At 53.1% G+C, this 25395-nt stretch overlaps 10 protein-coding genes across 10 annotated transcripts; 7 read left to right on the forward strand and 3 right to left on the reverse strand.

Moving 5' to 3' along the window:
* Positions 1 to 1001: 1001 nt before the first annotated feature.
* Positions 1002 to 2703, reverse strand: LY79DRAFT_589807 (major facilitator superfamily transporter; the record flags this gene model as incomplete). The annotated part of the gene is made up of 3 exons (XM_060561070.1): positions 1002 to 1431; positions 1519 to 2093; positions 2167 to 2703. 3 exons carry the CDS (start codon positions 2701 to 2703, stop codon positions 1002 to 1004), a joined length of 1542 nt encoding a protein of 513 aa, XP_060414757.1.
* A 211-nt stretch (positions 2704 to 2914) lies between these two features.
* LY79DRAFT_179115 (uncharacterized protein) lies at positions 2915 to 3764 on the forward strand. The gene has a single exon (XM_060551288.1). The coding sequence runs from the start codon at positions 3127 to 3129 to the stop codon at positions 3598 to 3600; it is 474 nt and encodes a 157-aa protein (XP_060414758.1). The 5' UTR covers positions 2915 to 3126; the 3' UTR covers positions 3601 to 3764.
* LY79DRAFT_179129 (uncharacterized protein) lies at positions 3646 to 4453 on the reverse strand. The gene is made up of 2 exons (XM_060551289.1): positions 3860 to 4453; positions 3646 to 3795 (listed from the first exon to the last, which is right to left on the reverse strand). The coding sequence occupies exons 1-2, from the start codon at positions 4212 to 4214 to the stop codon at positions 3692 to 3694; spliced, it is 459 nt and encodes a 152-aa protein (XP_060414759.1). The 5' UTR covers positions 4215 to 4453; the 3' UTR covers positions 3646 to 3691.
* A 239-nt stretch (positions 4454 to 4692) lies between these two features.
* LY79DRAFT_669292 (mitochondrial biogenesis AIM24-domain-containing protein) lies at positions 4693 to 5965 on the reverse strand (the record flags this gene model as incomplete). Its single annotated transcript, XM_060563622.1, has 3 exons — positions 4693 to 5538; positions 5600 to 5718; positions 5791 to 5965. The coding sequence occupies 3 exons, from the start codon at positions 5963 to 5965 to the stop codon at positions 4693 to 4695; spliced, it is 1140 nt and encodes a 379-aa protein (XP_060414760.1).
* Positions 5966 to 6600: 635 nt separating this feature from the next.
* LY79DRAFT_579297 (kinesin motor domain-containing protein) lies at positions 6601 to 8810 on the forward strand (the record flags this gene model as incomplete). Its single annotated transcript, XM_060560015.1, has 2 exons — positions 6601 to 6811; positions 6886 to 8810. The coding sequence occupies 2 exons, from the start codon at positions 6601 to 6603 to the stop codon at positions 8808 to 8810; spliced, it is 2136 nt and encodes a 711-aa protein (XP_060414761.1).
* A 1167-nt stretch (positions 8811 to 9977) lies between these two features.
* Positions 9978 to 12073, forward strand: LY79DRAFT_589810 (efflux pump; the record flags this gene model as incomplete). Its single annotated transcript, XM_060561071.1, has 9 exons — positions 9978 to 9995; positions 10235 to 10363; positions 10424 to 10598; positions 10656 to 10683; positions 10812 to 10873; positions 10941 to 11098; positions 11221 to 11440; positions 11523 to 11683; positions 11741 to 12073. 9 exons carry the CDS (start codon positions 9978 to 9980, stop codon positions 12071 to 12073), a joined length of 1284 nt encoding a protein of 427 aa, XP_060414762.1.
* A 3294-nt stretch (positions 12074 to 15367) lies between these two features.
* LY79DRAFT_514479 (uncharacterized protein) lies at positions 15368 to 16858 on the forward strand (the record flags this gene model as incomplete). Its single annotated transcript, XM_060554617.1, has 1 exon — positions 15368 to 16858. The coding sequence occupies one exon, from the start codon at positions 15368 to 15370 to the stop codon at positions 16856 to 16858; it is 1491 nt and encodes a 496-aa protein (XP_060414763.1).
* Positions 16859 to 18205: 1347 nt separating this feature from the next.
* LY79DRAFT_551945 (uncharacterized protein) lies at positions 18206 to 19018 on the forward strand. The gene has a single exon (XM_060557685.1). The coding sequence runs from the start codon at positions 18370 to 18372 to the stop codon at positions 18919 to 18921; it is 552 nt and encodes a 183-aa protein (XP_060414764.1). The 5' UTR covers positions 18206 to 18369; the 3' UTR covers positions 18922 to 19018.
* Positions 19019 to 19816: 798 nt separating this feature from the next.
* Positions 19817 to 21326, forward strand: LY79DRAFT_514222 (uncharacterized protein; the record flags this gene model as incomplete). Its single annotated transcript, XM_060554581.1, has 3 exons — positions 19817 to 19997; positions 20058 to 20254; positions 20319 to 21326. The coding sequence occupies 3 exons, from the start codon at positions 19817 to 19819 to the stop codon at positions 21324 to 21326; spliced, it is 1386 nt and encodes a 461-aa protein (XP_060414765.1).
* A 586-nt stretch (positions 21327 to 21912) lies between these two features.
* Positions 21913 to 24461, forward strand: LY79DRAFT_589814 (OPT oligopeptide transporter protein-domain-containing protein; the record flags this gene model as incomplete). Its single annotated transcript, XM_060561072.1, is given in 6 exon segments — positions 21913 to 22321; positions 22345 to 22786; positions 22826 to 23009; positions 23019 to 23270; positions 23328 to 24150; positions 24412 to 24461. Coding segments are annotated over 6 exon segments (2160 nt in total).
* Positions 24462 to 25395: the final 934 nt, after the last annotated feature.

Here is a 25395-nt window from a genome sequence, read left to right on the forward strand (position 1 = left end):
GGCGCGGAGGTTGTTGACGGACCTCGTGGTTCGACAAGGGTACAGGAGTCAGTAGCTGTGGTGATCGGAAAATCGCTATCGGCCTAGGTCCAAACATGTTACGGAGAACGCAAAAGGTTGGCCATAGTTCACCACTCATTAATTGTACAAAAGATCGTTTCGTCCTTTAACCAACAATTGCGAGACTTGGTGTACGGCGGGACAGGGGAGGCCACCTCGGCAACATGTTCTGGAAGACCTTGCCTGGTCGCCATCACTTCGTGGTGACCCATTTAGACAAGATTACCCATGAGCCCGACGTTTCTTGGGATCCTTGGACAAGGAATGACTAGGTATTTGCAATTGCCAAGGACCATCGGCACTACTTAGATGCTTGTTGTGATGTCGATGATGAATATGGGGAAATCGTGCTCGAGCTCTTGGTTCTGTTCGAAGCATATTCATGCAGAGGCTGTTCAATTCAAAAGAACGAGAAAACAGCAACCGGTTAAACCAAGCCGTTGATGCAAAGGCCAATACCACATTGCAGCACTCCCTGGTGTCCATCATCGGTGCCTTGCAGGATTGGCCGACGGAGCTCCGGATAGGAGCGAGGGGAACTCCGTAAAGTGCAGCACAATCATCAAGGAACAATAAGTGCCACGATTCCTCCATCTGCTTTCCATAACCTATCGGTTGCTTGTGTACTTTGCATTTTGTCTACAGCATTATGATTTGGGCACCCGTCAACAGGTCCCCTTGAGTATTCCCCCCCAACCGATGATGGACCCATGATCGATCTTACCAGTCTTTGCATCATGCATAACGAAGTCCAGCCCGGTCTACATAGGTACCGGCCGATGTTGTGAACATCGGACGTCCCGTCTTCGCCGGGCGCCTAGGTGTAATATCCCGGCATCGGCCCGGAGCAGAGACTACAGCGAAACATTATACGTATACTCCGTACACCCTCTAGATTAAACAAACTTTCGGCGCACCACCCAGCTCCTTGCTGGACTCCATCACACAATCTTTCTCAGATGCCATCCAACCTGTACCGTTCTCGCGCAGAAGAAGACAAAAACCGACGCCAGCATCACGAGGCCGCAGAACAGCTGCAACCCCAGATAGCTACCACCCTGCGACGCGACGATGGCGCCGGCTATGGGGCTGCCCGTCAGCGCGCCAAAGGACTGGACGGCGAACGCGGTGCCCGTGCGGACGCCGATCTGTCTAATGTCAGAGATCTGGGCGATGCAAGCCGGAACCAGCGAGATGAAGCCGCCAGAGGAGAAGCCGAAGACGACGAGGAAGACGATGATGGCCGCATTGTTCTTGCCAGGGATCCACAGGCCGAGGCAGAAGACGGCGCTGACCAAAGTGATGAAGACCATGACGTTGTACCGGCCAATCTTGTCGGCGACGATGCCGGGTATGATGCGACCGAGGATGCTATAGTCAATTCGTCAGCACGACCGACCCGACCGACCAACCAAGAGAGAGGTTTTGTTCGCTGGACCCCGAGGGCACCGCACTCACCTGAAGGCGTTCATGATGGGGAGCAGGTAGATGACTAGGTTCTCGTCCATCCCCTGGGCCCTCGCCTGCAAGATGACAAAGTTGAAGGGCAGGAACATTCCCCAGAAGAATAGGAACATGGCGCACACGGTGATGGCCATCGGCGGCTCCCGCAGGCTGTCGACGTACTCCTTGAGCACGAGAGGACGGGGCCGCGGCGGCAGCCGCGACTTGACCGTCAGACACGAGACGCCCAGTAGGAACAGGAAGAGGAACGCCACGGCGCGTATGGCCCATGGGAAGCCGACCTGGGCGATCATCTTGCTCATCATGATGGGCAGGACGACACCGCCGACGGATGAGCCGGACACCATGATGCCGAAGGCGGCGGCGCGGCGGCGGAAGAACCACGACGTCACCGACGCCATCGCGGCGTTGAAGCACGCGCTGGAGCCGACGGACGAGACGATGCTCTGGGCCAGGATGAACTGGTAGTACTGCGTCGACAGGCTCGTCATCATGAGGCCGAAGACGTAGACGACGGTGCCGCCGTACATGAGGTACTTGGGGCCGTACGAGTCATACAGACGACCGAACTGCGGTGGGATGTTAGCGCACGCGCACGCGCGGTTACAGCTTCCGGGAGTGGCACGGAACAGCGGAACTCACCACGACGCCCATGAAGGTCTGCGTCCACACCTGCGTACTGGTGATCCACGCGACCGTCGATGGAGGGTACTCGCGCAGCGGGCCCTGCATATAGTACGCCTGGAACACGCCGACGCAGTTGATCAAGCCGAAGGTGCAGAAAAGAGTCAACCAGCCTCCGAAGACCATGCTCCAGGCTTCGGCGCCGCCATCGGGGAAGTCGGCCGGATTGATGCCCGGCGGGGCGGCGGGAGCCGGCGGCGCCCCTTCGCCAGGCTTCGTCTCGGCGTCGGCATCGGCGCCGATGAGATGATGCGCGGGCGCCGGGCCGCCCTTCTCGAGGTCGGCCTCGACAACGTCGGACGGTTTCGGGTACATGTTGGCGTCCGTCTCGCGCTGCTGAGAGGGGATGCGGTCGAGGGAATGACGGGCCGGAGAGGAGGAGTCGTACGGCGACCGGTCCGCCTTCTCGACGTCCGCCATCGTTGCCGGGTGCGACCTGTCCATGACGGTCGACGAGGCGGATGACGTCGTTAAGCCGTCGTTGGAGTGTCGCATTCTCTGCTTGTGTCGGCCTGTTGCCTTCACCTCAGTGTGGTAGTGTTTATGTGACCGTCTTCTTGCTGGTTTCCCCTTCTCCTTTTTCTTTTTTCTTCTTCTTCTTTCTGTCTGGATATTTCCCGTCCTCTGTTCGGAATAAATTCCAGCGAAGTTGATTTGTCCTCTTGATCCCCTCTCCCTTCCCAGCTGGTGATGTTTTCCTGGTTACCGCTCTGGCGCGGAATGGGAATTGAAACGCTCGATGGAGGACCCCGTACAGGGGAGCGCAAGTGGGACGAAACGGTTGTGTCGTTTTCCGTGTCTTCGGGTTCTTGATGCGACGGTTGCGCCTGGTTGTCTTTCTCGTTGGCGAATGGGGGAGCTTTGATTACGGAGTGGTGGACAGGTCTTGTTATTCTCCTTATTATTCCTCGACGGCGGATGAATGCAGATGCAGAAGTCCTAGTCGAAGATGTGATCATACGACAAGAATGTTCATGGGATCCAAGGGGAGGGAGTGTATCATTTAACGGCAAAAGATGGACTCGCTTTTTGTCCGCGGTCTCGGGGAAATCAGTCTGGGACCGAAGGAAATATCGGAGAAGAGCAACTTCAAACAGCCCCATGCTCGGATTTGACAACACGCCCTTCAGGATCGATGCAATTCCTGATCCCCATATCCTGCATGGGGAGGGGCGGGAGGAAGGGATGCAACAGTGGCCAGGATCTGCGCAAACGCGGTCGGGCTTAACAAGCGGCGATCTACTCTCGAACCGGCAATCGTTGTTTCTTCTTTCTAACTGGACAACTACTGATAAGGAATTAGCAGACTTTGACACGTCTCTTCCGCGTGGTTCGGTTCAAGCGTGTTCAGTTGGCGCAAGTGACGAGATTTGCGTTGTTGCCGTTGACTAGTCCCGGGTTTAACCAGTGATGGGGATGGGATCCTGGTGTGCTGTATCCGTAAGTCAACCCTCTTCCGCGACGATGGACGTGCGGAATCGGATCACGGGGCCGGATCTCGGAAGCTGGCGTGGTACAACCTTGTCCTTTTCTTCCCGACTAAGGCGGTCTCGCAGTAACAAATGACTATGAGTTGCTCGGCTCGAACTAGCGTTGAGTAGGTTGGCATGAGAATCAGCAGGCGGGTAGAAGAACTACCCAAAATCCCAACCTTCTCTGCAGAGTGTGTGGCACCCCATCGCTAAGAGCGCGCGCGCGCGCGCGAGAGAGAGAGAGAAACTCAAGCTTTGGACATAATACGCCGCGGGCTGACTTCGCGACGTCTTCTTTGCTTCGAGGAGCTTTTGAAACCAGTCCCTATCAAGATCCGCATCTGCTCCATAATTGGAAGGAATCTCCAAATCTTGTTCTCGTGCCCGGGCACCGTGATCCGGCGCGGGGAATCGGCAAGTCTTGCTATTCGGCTCTTTAACAAAAAGGCGAGGCCCGAGGTACCGGTTTTTGGGTGACCAATCATGTCGCTTTATTATCGCGCGAGGGGTGTGCTCGGCGCTCGGGTCAGACATGCGCTGGACAAGGTAGCCATGCCAGCCGTGAACGACAGTCGACGCCTGCTGATTTAACTAAAGAACGTAGGCTTGAAGTCCGTGAACGCCACGTGGTGGCTGATGTGCTTGCTGTCAGCGGGAAGCTTGTTGCGACGAAGCGGGAGACCTGGCTCTTGGATGTGGCTGGTCGGCTTTATGGACGCCATTTTCATGACATGTCCGAGCCTAATGTGCGTGAGCAAAATGTGGGCGTTGCTGCGTTCATTCCCCCCTCAAAAACCTCGCGGCTGGCGCTGACATGTCTCGGAGCCGGCCGGGCTGCCCTGCATGTGCGCATCATTGGCGGTGGTGCTAAGACCCGTCCTTGTTGTCTATTACACAGTAGATTTACATTGGTCAGTTCCGTGAATGTCGAGTTCGTCTATAGTCACGGTCCTGCTTTTTGGCGCGGATGCACCGGCTCCTTATTTCGCCCTCCAAACCCCTCCTCTACCCTCTACCTCACAAATTCCTTGAGGTCCTTTGCATCTTCGAAGTTGACCTTGCCGTCCCGCGTGACACTCACGACGTGAATGGCCGAGGGCGCCTGCTCCTTGAATGCTGGTGTCTCTTCCATCTTGGGCTTGGTGGCCAGCTCCACCGCTTCAGGGACGGTACCGGCCGGCGCATCCGCGATCTCGTTGATCTCCTTGTTGGTGAGGGAGTCGGCGATTGTGACGCCCCGGCTGGACATGAGCAGTGTAGTCGGTCCTCGAAACTGGAGAAACAGGCGGTCGCCCCAAATGGTGCGTCTCAACGTGGTGCGCAGGGAGTACATCCATCTCGAAAGGTTCTTGTAGGTGCTCGTGTCGCGCATCGCCTTGACGAAGCTGGTCTCAGGGAAGAGGCCAGTGATACTGGGGACCTGGAAACGGAGAATATTGGACTTTAGGCGCATCGGCAATGGAGGGTTGCGCGAGACCGAGTACGCGACCACGTGCGACGGGTGCGCGACAAACTCCTCCCCCTCGGCGAGTGTAACTTCATAGATCTGGCCTGGCGACGATAGCGCGGCCAGTCCACGGCCGGTGAGGTGGGTACTTCCCCAATGGGCCAGCGAGAGACCGCGACTGATGCGTGGAGACACGGAGAGGGTATGGCCCGTCCATGCCAAGAGCGCGTTGCGCTGTGATACGATGTAGTCGGTAGTGCCATCGAGGTGGAGGACGGAGAAGGTGGTAGTGGGCGACTTGGTTGATATCAAGGCCGTTAGCGACGTCGAAGACGAGATGCGTTGATATAGAAACGGTACGCCAAGGAAGGCTCGTGTGAAGGGGGAGAGAATCGAGAGGGTCGACTGGGCCTATTTCGCTTGTTATATCAATACTGTCTTCCTCACGTATACCACCGGCATCGAGTCTTACATTCTCAGCCTTGCCTGCGACACCGACTAACGTCCCCCGTCTTGTGTAAAGCTGCTGCGACGGCGACAAGGTGACGGAAAGCAGCGAGTATGGGGAGCCGAGGACCTCGAATCGAGCATCTGAATTCCGGAGTCTCAAGTCAGCATTGGGACATCAGCAATCCCAGCGGAGAAACATGACAAAGAGCATACCGGCAGCGTGCCGCCATGTATCCCGAGCACCGAAAACATCCCCGCCGACTCGCGGAGCTTCAGTCGTCGGCGCAGCGCTGATCTGGATGCCCCTGCATTGCCGGCAGACGTACGAAAATGCCTGACCCCATCGGGCACCTCGCGTCGGCCGAAGCAAGGGCAATTGGGCGCGCATGACGGACATCAGGAGAGGCTGATGACGTCGGTAGTTGGTATCGGATCGTGGCCTCCAAGGCTCTCTAGAAGCTCTCGCAGCTTTCTCAAACAGGAATTGGGAGCTGAGGCTGCGGAGGGACCCCCGTCACGGTAGAACTGCGGGTAAGCCCCGGCCTGTCGCGATCGCCCGGATAAACATGGCTCCGATGAGTTTCCGGTACGTACTTCCAGCAGCATGGACATACTTCGAGACACGTGACGCGCATCTGACCGCATCAGTCCTGTTTGCGGACGACCAGCGTCTGTTGCCCCGACGACGGACCCTCGGACGTGATCCCTGTTCGTCGACATCTTGTGCTAATTCCGTAGTTATCCTATCCCTTGCACAACAATTCATTATACATCGAGTCCTGCAACCTAAGGCCACCCACGGCTCGACCGAGCGTCACGCCAAATTGCTTTTCAAGGATCTCGACGATCCATTATTACAACCATCGCGTCCGACGTCTCCCGCGCGTGTCCATCCGATCCCAACAAAGTCCTCACTCGCCCTGCTTTGTTCTGTTGTGTCCGTCTCTGTTTGCCCAGGTTGCCGCCACTCACCCACCCGCATATCGGATCGAAAACCTCTCTGAACTGGCTGGCTGGCACACCATGTCTGTTCGTGTGGTCGCGCGTATTCGTCCTCTCCTCGACAAGGAGCTGGACAAGGACACCATTGTTCGCGCGGACAGCACCGAGGAAGGCAAGCCGGCCACGCTGGTCAAGATCCCAAACCCCAAGAACGAGAGCGAGGAATTCTCCTTCGCCTTCAACAGCGTCTATGACCAGACGACCACGCAGGACGAGCTTTTTACGTCAGAGGGTACGAAAGAAAGAAAAACACGCTCCGCGAGATGCGAGACGATGCACAGCCACATAACTAACCAACTATTCCAGTCGCGCCCCATATCAAGGCGCTCTTCCAGGGCCTCGATGTCACCATCTTTGCATACGGAGTAACGGGAACCGGCAAGACACATACGATGCGGGGCGGCTTGAAACTGGCGGACCGAGGTGTGATTCCCCGCCTTTTGAGCGGCGTGTATCGACGCGGCAAGAAGATTGCCAAGGACACGGGTGGCAAGACGACTGTTGATGTGGCCTTGTCATACTACGAGATTTACAACGACAAGGTTTTTGATCTGTTCGAGCCCCCGGAGAAGCGTCAACCCTCAGGCCTCCCTCTCCGTGAGAAGGACGGCAAGACTATGGTGGTGGGTCTGTCAGAACGCGCCTGCGAGGACCTTCAGGATTTCTCGCGTCTCTACATTGAAGCCAACAACAACCGCGTCACGGCCGCCACCAAGCTCAACGCCCACAGTAGCCGAAGCCATGCCATCATGCGGGTCAAGGTAACCCAAACGACGGGCGATCAGGTTCGCGAAAGCACGGCGTCGGCCATTGACTTGGCTGGCTCTGAAGACAACCGTCGGACGGATAACGGAAAGGAGAGAATGGTCGAGTCAGCTGCCATCAACAAGAGTCTCTTTGTGCTGTCCCAGTGCATCGACGCTATATCTCGGGGGGACAGGCGGATCCCCTACCGCGAGTCCAAGATGACGCGTATCCTCAGCCTGGGTCAGAATAACGGCATCACAATCATGATCCTGAACCTGGCCCCCATTCGCAGCTACCACCTTGACACCCTGAGCAGCCTGAATGTCAGCTCCAGAGCCAAACGTATCGAGGTTCGAGAGATCGAGAACGAGGTCGTCTTCAAGCAGGCCCCGCGTACAAACACGGGCAGCTCTACGATGACGCAGCGTCAACCTCTGCGTCCCTTGGCCAACGCCCACAATATCCACAGCGGCGCCATTGCTGCAGCCAAGGCAACCGAAAAGGCCGACGCCACCCGTCCCGTCAAGCTTTTCAACGTCTATACCGATCGTAGCAAGCCGGCGGCTTCGGTTCGCCCGGCTGCCAACACTACCCAGGTCCGGAAGCCCCTTGCAGACCGCGAGACGGCGCCCAAGGCCACCAAAGCCGTCCGGCCCCCTCCACCTGCACAACAGAAGCTTTCGATATCCGCTGAGCAACTGGAGGCCATTGTCGAGAAGAAGGTAAGCGAGATACTCGCATCTAGAGAGAGCAAGACGACCGAGCCGGCTCCAGCACCCGCCCACCCCGACATTAACGACGCTGTCCGCCGACGGTTGGAGGCACTTGAACGACGTATCGAGAACGAGGAGCGGGAACGTGATGATACCCGGTCCGAGGGGCTTCGTTTCTTGTTGGCGGCCAGGCAGGCAAAGGAGGCCGGCAATGATGTTGTGGCGCTGCAGATGTACGAGCAAGCACTACCATTCTTCCCTGGCCAGGCGAAGCTCTTGGGCAAGATCGAAAAGTTGCGGTCAAAGCTTGGAAACAAGCTTTCTGCCGAAACAGCGTGGGCCCCGGCGTCGAGTCGTGACAAGCATGAGAAGAAGCGGAGGAGGATCGCCGACGAGAGTGACGATGAGTACCAGCAGCTGGCCAAAGAAGACGAAGACATGAGCTTTGTGGACGTCTCAGCCAAGATGAAGAGCCGAAAGCCCAAGCCGACCAAGACCCACAAGATGATCTTCCCGGAATCCACGGGACCACCCTCTCCTCAGACCCTGAATTTGTTGAGCATTGTCAACTCCCGGGACCTTGCGAGGATCAAGGGATTGCACGGATTCGGGTCCAAGAAGGCCCAGGACCTTATCGACTACCTTGACACGATGTCGGAGGAGAAGGACGCTCAAATCGAGATCGAGTCATTGGCGCAGCTCAAGACCATCCCTGGAATGGGCGGTCGGACCGTCGAACGTGCGTACGACGGGCTCGTCGGTGCTGTTTAGAGGGATTGATATTCTGGCACGGCGCATCAGGCGGCTTACGGTGCATTGGGTATGGTGTTTTCTTGGAGTTAAGCATATGAACGGTCGTAGCCTCGAAAGATGGGCCGTTTTCAGCATATGGCAAACTGTGCCAATGCCAGCATATACCTTAATACAACACTTGGACCTGGCCTTTTTCGTTTTGTGGCAACGTGGTAACGTAGTCCCAAGCGCTGCTGGCCCTTTCACACCAACTTTCACTCCACATTGCATATTATATCAACTACGAGATATGTCAAGAATGCTTTAGTCACGCAATTGCCCACTCCAGCCACTTCCAAAAGTTTCCTTGGCCAGGCCCATGTTCATCAACCTGGCAGTCTTGACGTACGCTTGCGATGTTGGAAGTTGGAGTGCGGCGGCTAAATGACTCGGCTGTCTGATGTCAAGGCAACGGATTGGCGCGTTGCCGCGACACGTTTTTTTCGTAAACACATGATTTCGGGCGTAGCGGCCGGTCTTGAATAGGTGCCGGCGAATACCATGACTCGGACCGGTTCAAACACGGAGATAGCAGCCGACTTCAAAAAGCTTGTTCAAGAAGCAAGGACCAACCCCCTCTTTCACTGATACAGTGTCAGCGGTCGTTGGGATTCTTCAGATGGAAATGGCGAGCCTTGTGGCATGGCTACAATACCCATGCGCTTTATGAGTCGTGGACATGATTATGCGCTTGACTTATCGGGGCACCGCCACGGCTCCGACTTCGTGTCCAACGACCTCAGTTCCACTGCTTTCCAGAGTTGCGAACCATAGTGAAACGTGTTCGGTCCGAACGTGTATCGCTACCCACATGGAGCCCTGGGCTGAGCTTGAACCAATCTTCATTCCTGATGGGACATACCAGTTGTGATGTGCTCTAGATCGCCGATGTCTGCTTCATCGCAGATGGCCGCCGATCAATATTTCGCCTCTACTTGCTTTAATAGAATCCTTGCGCCTAATCTGAAGTATCGGTTACTCGTCGATCATTGCTGCTTTCGCCATGGATCGAAGTCGGGACGGCCAGTCAGCGACGACCGCAACACTGAGAAAAGGCATCGTGACGATGACAAAGAAACAGAGACTGGCATTTAACCCTAGGCTCACATCCACAGATACGGTTCCGTCCACAATTAAAGACGAACCATGTATCCCAATGACGACGTTAACTGTAGGGGAAGCCAGCCAGATCGTCGGAGACGACCAGCACAATGACGTATCCCATGGCATGAGGGCTGTGTCCCAAGACACGAAGTATCTTTCGGGCGTCCGCCTAGTGTTATTGCCACCTGCGTCACCGTCACCGCGTGGTTGATGTTCCTCGACAACTCTATCATCGTCACTGTTAGGAAAGGCTCGAGTCGTACGATCCAGGTCTCTGTGTTGATCAATAACTCCCACAGGCTATTCCGGCGATCACGGACGAGTTCCACTCCCTCCAAGACATTGGATGGTACGGCAGCGCCTACCAAGTTGCCAATGCTGCCTTTCAACCGCTGACGGGCAAGATATACCACTATTTCAGCTCAAAGGTGCGGTGGCGGCTGTGGCATGGAAGGCAGACGACGAAACTGACTTGCAACACATAACAGTGGTCTTACTTCACCTTTCTGGTCTTATTCGAGATCGGTTCGCTTGTCTGCGAAGCGGCCCCTTCGTCCATGGTCTTGATCCTGGGTAGAGTGGTGGCTGGAGTAGGAAGTGCCGGTATCATGAGCGGCGCCCTAACGATAATCGCCGCATCGTTGCCGCTCGAGAAAAGACCCGGTACGAACATCACAGTGTCATAGATTCTGGAATTTATCTAACATCCCTCTTTTACAGCTCTTGTGGGGCTTGTCATTGGTCGTGAGTTGCTTCTTCGGCGTAAACGACGTATGAGATACATGGGAAGCTAACGGGCCAGCCAAGTTACCAACAGGTAAACTTGAATAGGCTGCATCTCATCTTACAGTGGCGCCATCTAACGTTTCCCACTAGTGGGAGCGTATTTGGCCCTGTTCTTGGTGGCGTGATCACGCAGTACAGCACTTGGCGATGGAGTGAGAAACCTTTACGCAATAGCCACCGCACGTCGAAGCGACTCTAATAACGGATGAACTCGGACAGGCTTCTACATCAACACGCCTATCGGCGGCCTTGTTCTTCTTTTCCTGTCCTGGTGCGATGTCCCCGACCAAGTCCCCAAAACCAGGCTGATGGAGGTGCTTCCCAAAATACATGCATACCTTGACTTTGTGGGGTTCTTATTAAGTGCTTCTGCAGCCGTCATGTTTCTCACAGCCTTGGAGCTCGGCGGAAATACGTGATGTCCTTACAAAAGTCCGATTGTGATCGGAACCTTCTGCGGCTCTGCCGGGGCGCTGGGGGCGCTTGGAACTACCATAAGGGGGACGATGGGCTGATCCCGCCGTCCATGGCCGGTAAGAAACCTATTTGGTGTGCGGCTGCCACAAACTTCACTCTTATCGGGTCATCAATGATCCAAATCTACTTGCTCCCATTATACTTCCAGACGGTGGCAGGGGCGTCGCCGGCTCAGAGCGGCGTTAATGTTCTGCCTAGCATCCTGTCACAATTAGCTTTCGCCTATGGCGGAGGCTTACTGAGTACGTAACGACTCCCCAGGCGTTCTAGGCTTTCCAAGATGAAACAAGGCGCCGCTGACATGTGTTATGTTTCTTGGCACAGTTGGCAAGTTCGGATACTACTTACCGTGGGCAGCGGCTGGGACTGCCGTAACAATCATCGCAAGCGGGCTCTTTACGACACTTACGCCGACGACTACCGTTGCGCAATGGGCCTTCTATCAGATCCTTGCAGGCGCTGGGCGAGGTGTTGTGTTGCAGTTGGTGAGATGCCTGCCATTCCTCGTTGATTCTCAACGTCGTTCCGCTGACACTACCCAGCCACTCATCGCCGTTCAGGCCAACCTGCCACCCGAGCAAATCTCGGTGGGTATCTCCTTCATAGCCTTTTTACAGTTCATTAGAGGCGCAGTTTTTCTGGGCATTGGGAATGCCATATTTGTCGGGACGCTGAAGCAGAGTCTTGCACATAAGTCTCCAAATATCGACGTGGCAGCTGTGATTGACGCAGGAGCCTCAGGGTTCCGCAAGATCTTCCCTGCGAACGACATCCCGGGGGTGATGGCGGCATACGTGTTGAGTATCACCCGTGAGTTTTACCCGTCTCCGGCATTTGCAATCGCCGCTTTCTGCCTCTCTTGGGGCATGGGATGAAAGGACATCCGGCCCAAGGCCCGGCCCAAGACAACTGGGATGCTCGAGTCCAGGCCTGGCAGTATGCGCACTCCACTACGAGAGACCGTGGGGAGAGAGGAATAGCATGTGAGAAATTGGCTCAAGCTGCTGGAGCCCTACTTCGGCGTCAACGACGCACTGCTGGTTAGGGTGTTTGGGTATGGGTTTTGTTGGTGTTGTCGCGGATGATTATACTTCCCACAGGATCCACCACCCATATAATTAACGTTTGCCTCGCGGCAGTTCCATCGGATTCGGCATTAGAGGTGTGCCTTGCGTGAACTTCAAGAGACTTGACGAACTGGCATTACACCGTATGGGTTGCCGAAACCCAAAATGGCCATATGGGCCGCTGAACCGTATACATGCAGTCCGGTTCATGACGACGCCACCTTCCCCAGAAGACTAACTTCGGCTTCTTTCTCGTCTTCTTACACAGACGATTTTGGCCTCACCGGCTCGCGGAGCAGATAAGCTCCAGGAACAGCGGGTTAATGTCGGAGCATTTCTCAGGAAGGGCGACGCGCCCCCCCCCCCCCCCCCCCCACGCTTCGGTGCATGATTTTGGGTTAACGTTGTTCAGCGCGTCATCCTATGGCCTATCCCGCCCTGATGTCAGACCATCCGTTGATTCAAAAGAGTTTGTACAGCGTACAAGCAAGAAAATAGAGGAGACAGGCCCCCCTGGCACAGTAGCAAGAAACAAGTAGGAGCGCGTTTGCAAGAGGATCCAGGGTTAATCGCCACAGCCCAATCCCTCCTATGCGATGCAGGGCAGGCAGACCAACAAGTCGTGGGGGGCAATTCCGTCCAGCTCTAGAGTAACCTCCAGCGTATTCTAGACATTTCAAGTAAGACAAGCTTGAGAGCTTGTGAGATATTCCGTTAATTGCCCAAAACCTGACGTATTACGCATGGCTTATGCTGCATTCGATTTTAGGGCTTTTGGCCGTAGGGCGGTACAGAAGAACTGAGCTGCATAGATAAACAGAGGGATCATTATCACCTTTGAGGGTAAGAGTTTCAAGTAGACTATTGTTGGCGCGAAGTGGGTACGCACGTTGAATGAAACCTCGGGGTCAGATAAGCTCGTTGACAACGAAACGGAATAGACTACTACAATTGGCTGAAAGGCCCGGGGGCTCACCCGATTTTCTCCTATTTTCCTTGCTTTATTTCTCGAACATACGTCTTACCACCTGAGTAGCGACTTAGCACGCAAGTGACAGTGGCGATACGCGGCACTTGATTCACAAGGAGTCCATAGCTTATACTATGGAGAATCAAGGCCGACATGATATAGGTAGTGTTGAGACTCATTAACCCCACACGAACAGATTTTCCTTGGCCTGGAATCATCGATGGAGGTTGAAGTTCAACAGATGTTGCGACGTACGCTGAAATCGGTGCAGGGATGGCTCGCATGAACCATAGCTGCACAATGAGATATCAGGCCGACTCAACGCTTCGAGCGACATGAAGGAGGTAACAAGTCGACCATGACTAAACACGCGATGAGTCGTGCGCAGTAGGGAACTGAGAATGATGCAACTGGGAACGAGAAGTAGATACATGGGGGTTTTGATTTTCTATGTTCTTAAACTTTGGCGCACTGGGGTAACGACTCAGAACCCTCTGCTTCGGGTACTTGGTCTATAATATCAGCTCGTCCTTCTCTAGCTTCGATTTGTCTGTCCGTTTGTGTAAACCACTGTATCTGAAGCAGAATCCCGCAACAGTGGGCACTCAAGTAGTGGCCGCCCCCGGGACACCACGTCCGGCGGCTGATCGGTCGGACGTCCATGCAGTCGGTGCCACCCACGACATTCCTACAACGTGCCCTCCCTCGTCGGCAGGCAAATCGCAGTTAGGCTTTAGCCTTGCATCGGACAGTTTTGAGTGTTCCAGGATGAGCCGAGTAGCTCAAACCTGCCTACGCATCTCTCTAAGAGTGCTGGTTGATCGTTTTCAGCCCACCCCCCTCTCGTCCCAAGACCGGGTTGATGCCAGCCTTCATTTTATCCTCGGGATTTGATCATCTAGGTACCAGTTTACAGGGGTATGTTTAGCCGGATAGTCAGGTATCAACCCGCAGACAAGGGCGGGGCAGAAACTCAACTATCTGACATAAGTCAAAAGCAGTGACGAGAACAGAACTTGACAGAGCCGATTTAAGATGGAGTTGTAAGTCTGATGAATCTAAGCCCTTTGGTTGGCTCGCGAAGTGTTGAGTGGTCAGACCGTCAGACCCATCAATACATGACGAGGGGGCTGAATTTTGGCCTGATACCGCAGTACCAGTATAGATCTCTTGGCAAGTCGATCCTAAAAAAGAACAGCCATGCTGGTTAAGAAGCCGCTCTTGGCGTTGTCTTGTTTTTAGAATTATTCGTAACAGCCACGTCTGATTTACCAGCGGAATTGTAGAGCGCATCAACTTAGAGCCCCCACGTGAGGGCGCGAGGCGTCCAACACACTTGATCCAAACACCAGTCTGGAAAAAGCATACCAAGACCCCGCATATCAAATCGAGATAACCAATGGCACCTCACTAACAGCCACATAGCCCATCGGGGACTTCTACCCTTTAGGTAGTTCTGCCAGACATGACCTGTGATAACCCCGCGCCAGTTAGTTCAAGCAAAGATTGGGGCCCTTATGGTCGAGCAGGTACTACGCACGTAGATAGGGTATTAGAGTCAATTGCCAAGTAATCCCTGCTGCACAACTGGGGTTAGGGGCATCAGGGCCGAAAGAGAGTTCGAGGCGACGTTGTCCACGTGCCAGGCAACAAGAGTCTCTGTAGGACCAGGACTTCGCAATACAAGTCCGCATATCTGCCACTCGGTTACGCGGATCAAGTGAATAAAACGGCCAAGCGCTGTACATTGCCAAAATAATGCGTGCAAAGTCGGCTCGACATAGCTGGCCCGCGTGGGAGTCCTGAGTCAACACGTCATACGTGCAAAGTTTCTCGGAAACCTTAAAATAAGCAGTTCATCCACGCGCATGAGGGACAGCTCGGACAATAATGATCGAGTAGGTTCAGCCGAGACATCTCGTCCAGATCTGACGTCTCCCCCCTCCACTCACGATACCACTTGCCGTGAGTCGACGTCTCGGCAAAGACATGTCAACCAGGACCACCTCTTGACTCAGTTCACAATGTCAGAGTCGACAAATGCAGAACCAAATACATATAAGCTTCGTCTCTTGGTCTTCCACACTTGTGGCCGACTTTTCTCTTTACCAAGTTTCTGAGTCCTTTGCAAAATGCTGTTCTCTCAAAGAAGTGCTTGTGACCGCTGTCGCGCGCTGAAGAGCCGGTGCTCAAGAGAAAACGGCGCCAAGAAGTGCGAGAGATGCCAGCGTCTTCAAATCGACTGCTTCTATAGCCCTCCCCGCCGCATGGGCAGACCGGCCAAAAAGCGCTTGGTTCAGGAGGTCACCACTCAGTCAACGCCCCCGGACCAATACCGCCGATCGTCAACAATGTCCGACACCACATTACAAACAGCCCAGTCTGAAGGATTTCCACCCAACTTCAACGAAGCCAGTGACTTCCAGTACGGTCTAGGCATCATGCCCAGCCCTCCAGCTGGAGGCGGGGGACATGAGTGGACCAGCAACTTCGAAGACCCGCTGCTCGGGTTTCTACAGGAACACGACACAAAGCTTATGGCGACCGATTGGATGAACTCTGGCTCGTTGGGGTTTCTAGGCCATCATGAGACTGCTCTCGCGGCTGGGCCACAAGACCTGCCCCTAACTCCAACGACCGTCGGCTCCCTGCAGAACAACACGGACGACTGTTGGACATCTGGTTGCGATCAGGGGCCTGCCATATGTGGTGCCGAATCATACACCGGCGACACGCTCCCGCCCTCGCCCGAGACCAACGTGGGCTCGTCGGAGCCAGCAATCAAGCGTCTTCTCGACCTTCAGTCACTATTGATTGCGAGGCGCACGGCAACTTCACAAGAAAAAGAGGAGCTATCGACCCTCATCAACGTGACGGTACATGCGACCGAGACGCTTATAGACGTCGTGAAGAGCTTACCGCCACTGAGACCGAGCCCGGAAGCAACACAACCGGCCTCGCCGGTATCATGCTGGGGCCAGGCTCTAGATGCTGGGTCTTTCAACGCTAGTATGCCCGCACATGCGGCACCAGAACTGCACGATCCGCACCAGCCCCAGGGTCAACGTCAGCAGTACCCCGATCTCGCACTCACAATTTCTCTCTTCACGACAAACCATCTTCTTCTCCTGGACTCATATGATGATCTTCTCATCGCACTGAGGGCTCGCCTGCAATGTTCACGGCAGAGTCAGGCGCCGAGCCCCGGGGGTGACTTCAACCTGCCGCAGCATTTCTTCAACAACGCTTCAGGCGGGCCCTTGAAAAAGTCCAGCCTCGTGAGCTCCTTCGACCTGGATATCAACTCGGTCGTCTTTCTCTTGTCTCGGTTGATGAAGAGGCTACAAAAATCCTTCCAAGACCGCTTTACCTACGGACCATTTGCGACTACTTCCGACGCACAGCTCAAGGGTCGCGGGTTTTCCTTTTCCAACGCATCCCTCAACTTAGATTTCCAAGACGGCGTCAACCATAATATGGATGTCGCCTCGGAGTTGCCTCCGACTGGGGGCCACCCGCCGATTGCGAATATGGGGGATTATGCCTTGTGGGAGGTCAGCAAGAGACACCAGAACGTGATGGAGTCGCTCCGGGTTATCAGATGGCTAGCGGATGAATTATGACACTTATTTAGCGTAGCGGCATGGATTAGCAATGAAAAATTGGCCTCAACTCGGAGAAGTACAGATGTCATGTGTGCCTATCAACCTGCTACTTTCCTGTCGGTGGCCGAGGCCCAGCCGTTTTGTCTATATGTGCCACGGGTTCCAGGCATGTCAAAGTTCAGCCGGCCACAACATTTTTTCCTCTTGTCTCTGTAGATATGCGACTTTGAAGTTTACGGCAGAGTCTTCTCAGTTAGAGTGTGTGTTTGCCTCTGTTGGAATGGGTATTTGTCGGCAATTTTAGGCGGTTCCAAACATTTGGAATTTCGTCTCGTTCACAGTAGGTTTGGTGCCAGACTTCAGGCCACACCCCAATCCCTGATCTGAAACACGCCGCCAGCAGATTAAAGCGAAGCAGATATTTAATAACCTGGTCGTTACGAGTAGTGTACCAACAGTCGTCCCTTGATTAGGATACGTTTCGGCCGATTCGCAGCCGAGAATTCAATTGCATATGCCCTAAGAACAATAGTCATTATTGAGGGCCTGCAACCGTTATAGGCTTGGCAGCAGAATCCTATAAGAATTTAGTAAATCTGTCATCGTACCATGACAGCCGCAGCCACCAACTTTCGAATAGTTATACCATATTCCATTATCGCCTCAATTCTAACTTGACCCTTTGCGCTAAGTAAGACAAACACTTTCAAATTCAAAGGTGGGTTAATATCGCAGGGTGTTGCAGGGTATATTGGGCGTTAATTGCTGCCCGTAATAAACGACGTCGTTTTTGCTGCCCGCAATCAACGACGTCGATTTTGCGACAGTTAATTAAGTTTAGGTAAGCCAAGGGCTGTGATTCAGGTAGTTAGAGTTAGGGTTATAGAAAAATATTCCTAGCTGAGACGTTGGCAATAATGTCTACTTTCTGATTAGGTTAGACACTAAGACACCGTCAAACTACTAAACGCCCTCCGTATTTTTACCCGCTACCCAGTGTTCTAGTACTAGGCCATCTAGCACATAAGGGCCAACTAATTAGTTCACAACTTCGTGACATCAGTCCGTGAACTAAAGACTATGTAGTGCAAAGTCTCAAGCATTTTTGCTGTGTGAGGTCCAGCATCTGTTTCCTTGCATGCGTGTGCCACTTAGCATCACCGCCTGCAACTTCTCGCGAGATAGATCTTCCGTCAAGATCAATTGCTTCATGGAACTATCATACTATTATGATATCAGAAGACGGTGATCCGCTTCTCGGAAACGGTTCCATGATTTTAGACATGATTGCTCGAATGGCAGTAGTGCCTTACATGGCGCTAAAAGCTGACTTGAATCGACCAATGACAGCCATCGTCTTGGACACCGCAACTATTGTCAACGTGGCATCAATTTTACATGATAAAGCTGAAGATCGCCATACTGCCTACGGGTCTGGATATGTGTATGTGAAGAACACTGCCTGATACCTTTCGGGCCTTGTAACATTCACCATCAAGTCTGTGGTTGGTCACTCTCGCCTATAAGTAATGAGTAGCTCACAGATTGATGATGGCCTCATCGCCCATCTCAAAATGATATATCGCTCGTATCGATACACTTCTAACATTGACGCCAAAGGGGCATTCTTTAGCTCATCTTGTTATCAGATCTGCCGTCCAAATCCCTCCTTTGCCGCCAGCAACAGAGACACCATCGTCGGATACCTGCACGATTACGCCCCAAAACCCACAACAACAGAAGCAAACAAGATACCCACTCAGAAAGGCTTCTACACGATCCGACCACTTCGAGACAATGAGTACGAATTTGGAACGGACGAGCAGGTTGCCCCAGCTGGATTTGCTTCAGTGGAAGAGGCCCGGAGCAAGGCTTTGCTGGAAGGTTGGGTTGGCATGAGAGTTGATTTGTGGGACGATTCGGCAGAGGGACAAGTTAATAAACAAGAGAACAGCCTTCTGGTGAAAGTACAGTATTGGTGGAGAAAGGAAAATGATGTCTGGCTTCAGATATTCCACGATATTATGTACATGGGCCCGCGCGACGGGACAGAAGGATTGGATGGCGAGATCTTGGAGTAAGTCTGGTAGCCACCCGATGTGATAAACTTATTCATATCTAGGGAAGCAAGATGTCTTGCCTTTTTCTTCGGCAACAATACGAGGTTCTTGTATACCAATTGAGTGTGCTGTTTCACAAAGGCCCACGTGCTCACATGCCAAAAGGCATATACAATGAAATGAGCTGCAATCGTAATCTTCCCTCAGGCTATCATTTCATTTCTCGGAACTCTTGGCTAGGCAGTACGATCACCTCCAAGCCAAGTGAAAATCATCTCGATACACAGTCTTGCCACATGAGTCGAGTGTCTCAAGTCCTCGCTTATGCATGATGCACGGCCGGTTCATATGCCCTCCTTCGTTCAACCCCATGTCACATTACGTTGCACCAATCTGGGTGTTTCAGACAATGTTCATCAGACTACTTACTGTTAATTGGCCAAGGTACAGAATCGCCGCTACAAGATGCAGGTTGAGAAATAGGATTGGATTTAGTAACCGAGCACGAGTGGTAATCTTCCAGCGCCGTCGAATCTGCGCTTGCTTCGTTAAGCGATTTATCAGAGACTGCCCTGGGATAATCAGCTTTGAGATAACAATCCTCTTATGCCATTCGTCAGTTCTAGTAAGAAAGCCGGACCAAAAAATCTCACCTTGTCAGAGAGGTCACAGTATATCATTACGTCGCTACACGAAAGACTGGTGTTCTGTTATCTCTTGAAAGAAATACGTTACATGAACTAAGTCACAGCCCCAGGCACATGTAGCAATCCCTAGGGTGTGGAATATAACAGTATTTAATGCAATGTCGGCAAAGTTCTTAACGATGCCAATTAGGCGATCAAACTAGCCATGATACACTCTCGGCGAAGCGTACAGACCGCAAATATCCAGTCTCCTTCATTGAAATTTGATCATGGCTATACGAATCTTGACAGCTTTTACTTTGGGAGCGCTTAGTCTACTAACTAACGCCCAAACCTTGGTTACCGCAGAAATAGACCCCTGCCTAGACGCTGGCTTCAACACCAGTCAGTGGGTTGCAGACAACGACCTTCATCCCAATTACGTCCCGAGCACGACTGGAAACAGTCCAAGTACGTAGTGATTATAACTATGGTTCCAATTGGTAGCTTAGATACTGATTCGCTTCCCAGTCGTTGCCCAAAGAATCCTAGATCAGCCTGTGACATCGGAAACCGGGAGGTCATATTCAACCACCTTCAACCAGACCAGCGTGCTTTACATGACTGGAGTAACCGCCGAGCTTATCCAGGCAGAAGTCACAAAGTTCGGAGCACCCGAAGATCTTGGCCGATCCCTCGGAAATGGTTACAATTCAGCCATCTTGGCCGTGAGGAACTCTACCTGCCCCATCAAGTTTCCCGTCATGATGATGCTGATTGATGTTGAGACAGGGCGAAAGAACAATTCTTCGGTTTTCTGGCAGAATCGAAACTCACAACGGATCGATAAACTTATACGCCACAGGAGCCGAGACCTCGGCCACTCTCTATGCCTCCCGACTGTACAGCAGTGGCCCTGGTGCTGTCGGGCTTTACTCTGTCCGGGGTGCCGTTCTTACTGTCACTGACTTCCGCCACTGCTCGGGAGGCTTCCGGTCACCCACTCTCGCTGGTCTCAACATAGACAGCCGTGGGGGTGTTGCCCACACCACCGGCCCGGGCTCTCCGTTGATATACTCTTTGGGGCGAATAATGTCATACAACTTGACCGGGTGGGCCGAAAAGTCCCCCGCCGTTATCATGGAAGGAGCCCAATACGTACATCTAAGCGGTAACACAATCACTTCAGGATCGATTAGTGGTGTCCTCTTCTTCGACTGGGATGTCACCGCAGAGCACGGTACTGGCACGTTGGAGGCGACTTCTCTACGGCTTACGGCCCGCGAGGGCCCGGCCTTCTACCTTGCAAGCTTTTCTGCAGATATCACACTGGTGGATGCCAGGATCGATAATCCTTCAGGAATTCTGCTTCATACAGATACAAACACAGTATCAAGAGATCTCGAGAGGGTCGAGCCCCAACGCTGGAGCGGGAACCCCATCGCGTCCAACTCATCACTCACCATCATGCAAACAAACGCCGTTTCTGGCGATATTATCACACAAGGTGGCTGCACTATACTTGTTCAGTTACTGACCAACAGCACCTGGGAGGGTGGGGCAAACGCGTCTCTCGTCAACGACCGTGGGGGGGTGACCGTGCGGATCGATGAGACCAGCACCTGGGTTGTTACCAGGAACTCGTTCATCCGAGGCTTGTCAGTGATTGGCGGTGATCTTGGACGGATTGTAGACAGAAATACAACCGTGGTGTATGATAAGTCGGCGCTAGAGAGCGCATGGCTCCAAGGGCGGACTTACACCTTGAAGAATGGTGGACAGCTACGACCTTGGAACTAAAGGCGCTCATGTTCTTTGGTTAGAGACAGAAGAGGATTTTTTTTTTCCATGAACTTGAAATTGTCACCAGTATCAACCATTTCGGGATCGCAACAGAGTGGATTTGTCATTGGTAAGATGTGGTTCAAGTAGCAAGGCATAGAACTGCCCTAGTTTGGAGAATTTTAGCTTTGCGTGTGGAGTTGCGCCCCTTTTGGTCTGTGATAATTATGGTTTCGATGGTGATGTTGATAAGTGAGGGTTCAATTGGCACTGAAAGGGGTAGCGTAACCCAGTATGGGCGGCTCTTGTTATAACAGCGCATCGCCCGGCGACGTGAAGTTTATGCTCAGAAGCAGACGCCCTTGGTCACCAAGACTTAACAGACTTGACTTTCACTTTGCGTTGTTCTTGCTAGCACCTGGGCGATCTGCCGTTTCGGGAGATATCCACCATGCTTCCATCAACTGAACAATCACGACAGGCTGCCAGTAAGTCAAAGACCGACGGGCTGCTCAATGCCGATGCCGTTTACATTGACTCACCCAGAAACGGCGCGTCCGAAGAAACATCGAGCGAGCCAGTCGTTCCGGTTAACGAAGGAGACATGGAAAAGCCCCCCTTTGTCTCAACGACGCAAACCAACGGCGAGGAAGAGACTTTCGATGAGAACGACCCGAGGCTGCAAGATATCCCGGCATACGTGCGTCGCATCGTTTCCTTGCATGACGATCCAGAATTGCCGTGTCTCACATTTCGATACTTCCTACTCACGATCGTCTTCGTCATCCCCGGAGCCTTCTTATCGGTGATGATGCACTTCCGCACGACATACGAGCCGTACTCCGTCTTTTCGTTCAGATTGCTTCCAGCTACGTTGGCGTGTGGCTCGCCAAAGTCCTTCCCGCTTGGCAAGTCAGGGTCTCTTTCACCAGGGTTCAGCTTCAACCTAAATCCAGGTCCCTTCAGCGTTAAGGAACACGTTCTGGTCACCATTTCCGCGGCGTCGGGGCCACGTACAATCTCGGCTACACTCCAGTGGCAATGGCTGAGCTACACTTCGATTCTCGGATTCATCCTGCCGCGGCTATATTCTTCATGTGGGGGATTGTGTGGACCGGATACTTCTTCGCGCCGTTGGCGCGACAGTTTCCGATCTGCGACCCCCAGTTCCCGTGGTTCATGGCACTTTGCCAAACAGCCCTCTTCGAAACCCAGAAAAAGCAGCGCGAAACCCCGACGGCCGAATCCCGGAAACAGGCCAAAGTATTCTTATGGGCTCTTCTTGGCATGACGTTATGGCAGTTCATTCCGGAATTCGGTTCCCCCATGCTAGGCTCGCTGGCCTCCCTCTGCTGGGTTGCACCAAGCAACTCGGTGGCTGATTTCGTTGGCGCAGGATTCGACAGGATGGGTGTTTTGAACCTTTCGTTAGATTGGTCTACGATTTCCGCAACCGGGAGCTTGTTCTTGACTTCTTAGTGGACCCGAGTCGTGATGTTTTCCGGCTTTGTGTGCAGTGTCTGGATCTTGAACCCGGCTGCCAAATACGGCAACCTGGGAGAATGGCACAGGCATTTGATGTCGAACCGACTGTTTCTCGAAAACGGGACATCTTACCCCATCACCAAGCTTCTGACTCCCAATGTTTCTTTCAACGAAACGGCATACCAGGAGTTTGGGCCTCCTTTCGTTGGCACTCACGTCCTCTAGACCATCTTCTTCAATTATGTCGCGTACACGTCTGCAATCATTTGGGCTGCCCTTTTCGGATACAAAGTCGTCAGAGCCAGTTTGCAGAAGATGATGCAGCAAACGAAGAGCGGTGCCCAGATCAGTTCACAGTACAGCGACCAACTCAGCATTCTGCAGCGGGCTTACAACGAAGTCCCGTTGTGGTGGTTTCTGGCGCTCTTTGCAGCATCCCTTATTTCATTTGGCACCATCATCGCCACCGGCAATATGGTATGTTGAACACCTTCAAAACCCAGGGAAGACTTCTGTTGATGCACCCGTTAATAGTTCATCCCAGTGTGGACCTATTTTGTTGCCATTGCAACTGGCGCCTTTCTTGTTGTGCCCTTGGGTTGGCTGTACGCTCTCAGCAACTTCCTCCCGTCCATCGGAGCGGCCAATGAGCTTCTCTGTGGGCTGATGGCCAACTCGGTCAGCGGCTCCAAGAACCCTACTGGTGCTTCTGTTTACTGTGCAATCGCCGGTAACGCAAGGTACCGTGCTCAACTGAACCTACAAGACATGAAGATCGGCCACTACATGCACATGTCCCCGAAGACCGTGTTTTTCTCCCAGGTCTTTGGGTCTTTCCTGGGCGTTACCGTTAACTATGCTGTCGTGAGATGGGCCCTAGACACCAAACTCGATTACCTCACTGGAGTAAAAAAGGATCCCGCCCATCAATGGACGGCCCAGTCTCTCGCGTTGTACCTGACCTTGGGCGTTCAGTACGTTCTCATCGGCCCGCTTCGGCTTTTCGAGCAGCATATTCACAAGGTGCTGCCTTACGGACACGGTTCCCTCGTTGGCGCATTTGTGCCGATTCTGATATACGGAATGCATCGACTTTTCCCGCGCGCCAAATTTCAGCTTTGGAATTCGACCATCTTTTTCTCGCCCATGGCAAACTTTTACGGTAACATCAGCACCGGATACTTGAGCAGCTTTCTTGGCGGATCCGTCGTCATGTTCTGGGCCTATCGTTATCGCTATGATATGTGGGCGAGATGGAACTACATCCTGGCCGCCGCTTTTGACGCAGGCTTCAACTTCAACATGCTGTTGACGTTCTTGTTGTTCGGCGCTGGGGAGTTTATGACGATGCCATATTGTGGGTGCTCCCTTCTCCTATCTGCCTGTCTGGTACAGTACCAGGTCAAAAGTCTGGGGACACCAATAAGGGTCACATGATGCTTGCCTCACATAAACCAGGGCTAAACAGTCCGGTTATTATGATAATGTTGTGTAACTCTCTTATGAATATGGGTCGCACGGTGGGATCCTAGTTGCTTGATTGGTTGCCCTTATTGGTGTCGCCAGACTTATGACCTGGTACTGTAGTTGTTTACATTCCGCTCGCATTTGGGCCAAGGGTGGGGCAACGAGGCAACTAGTTCTGAGAGGTGTTTTGCGCTCGAGTAATACGGTACTAGTATTGCGCAGGTAAGAGGAAATGGTCAACGTAGCTTATATAGTAACTCAATCATTCAAACTGGCCCGGGCATATCTTGCCGACGGAATCGGTTGGCTCGTCTTCTCTGCCGGATAGCTTAACAGCCTGTGAAAGCTGGATTCATATTGAACTGACAAACCACCACTTAGCTGGTTGGGGCCATATTGCAGGTCCGTTATCAATTACCAATTCGCCTTCTGGCTAAGGCCCAGTTGTTATGTCCGCCATTCTGGCAGGCGATTTGACTTGGAATTCAAAACTACATGTAGCTAAGCCAATATGCACCTGACCAGATAACCAAGGTACTTATACAAAGCGGTCTCTCTTGAAGTCGCACAGGTACGCAACCCGACCAGATAACAGCAATGGCTTGTTGTGTGTGGTCAACGGTAGGGCTGAGGGGTTTGGTGCCACAGTGTGAGCTGGGTATTCTTTCCAACTCCCATGGATCTGCTGCTATTTACAGCACTTCCCCTTGTTTGAGGCGCACATCCAATGCGGATCCCTTGCCCGCGCGATCCGGAGTCGGTGATGCCGATGGTAGACATCGTTTCTCTCATCCTGCCAATCATAGACTTCAATGCTCAGAACTCTACACAAGGACCACACACTGGCATCAAACTAGCCCCGATGCTGCGGCCTCATATCGGTATACCACATGAGCGCACGCCCATGATAGCATGCTACCCTTTTCCGAAGGCAGTTAGGTTGGTCTACCGCCCCAGTGGCAAAGATGCCTTCCAAGAAGGGTCTGTATCCCGGGACAGCATTCACAGATTTGCACCATGCCCTGTCGTTCTGGCAATGTATTCACAGCCCACAAAACAATCGATTGGGGGGTTGAAGAAAACTGTTGTTTGGGTTTTGATTACCCACTTGTCGAGATATCTTTGCTCTGGAACG

The sequence above is a fragment of the Colletotrichum navitas genome (genome assembly GCF_030913465.1).
Source record: "Colletotrichum navitas strain CBS 125086 chromosome Unknown LY79scaffold_25, whole genome shotgun sequence".
Lineage (NCBI taxonomy): Eukaryota > Fungi > Ascomycota > Sordariomycetes > Glomerellales > Glomerellaceae > Colletotrichum > Colletotrichum navitas.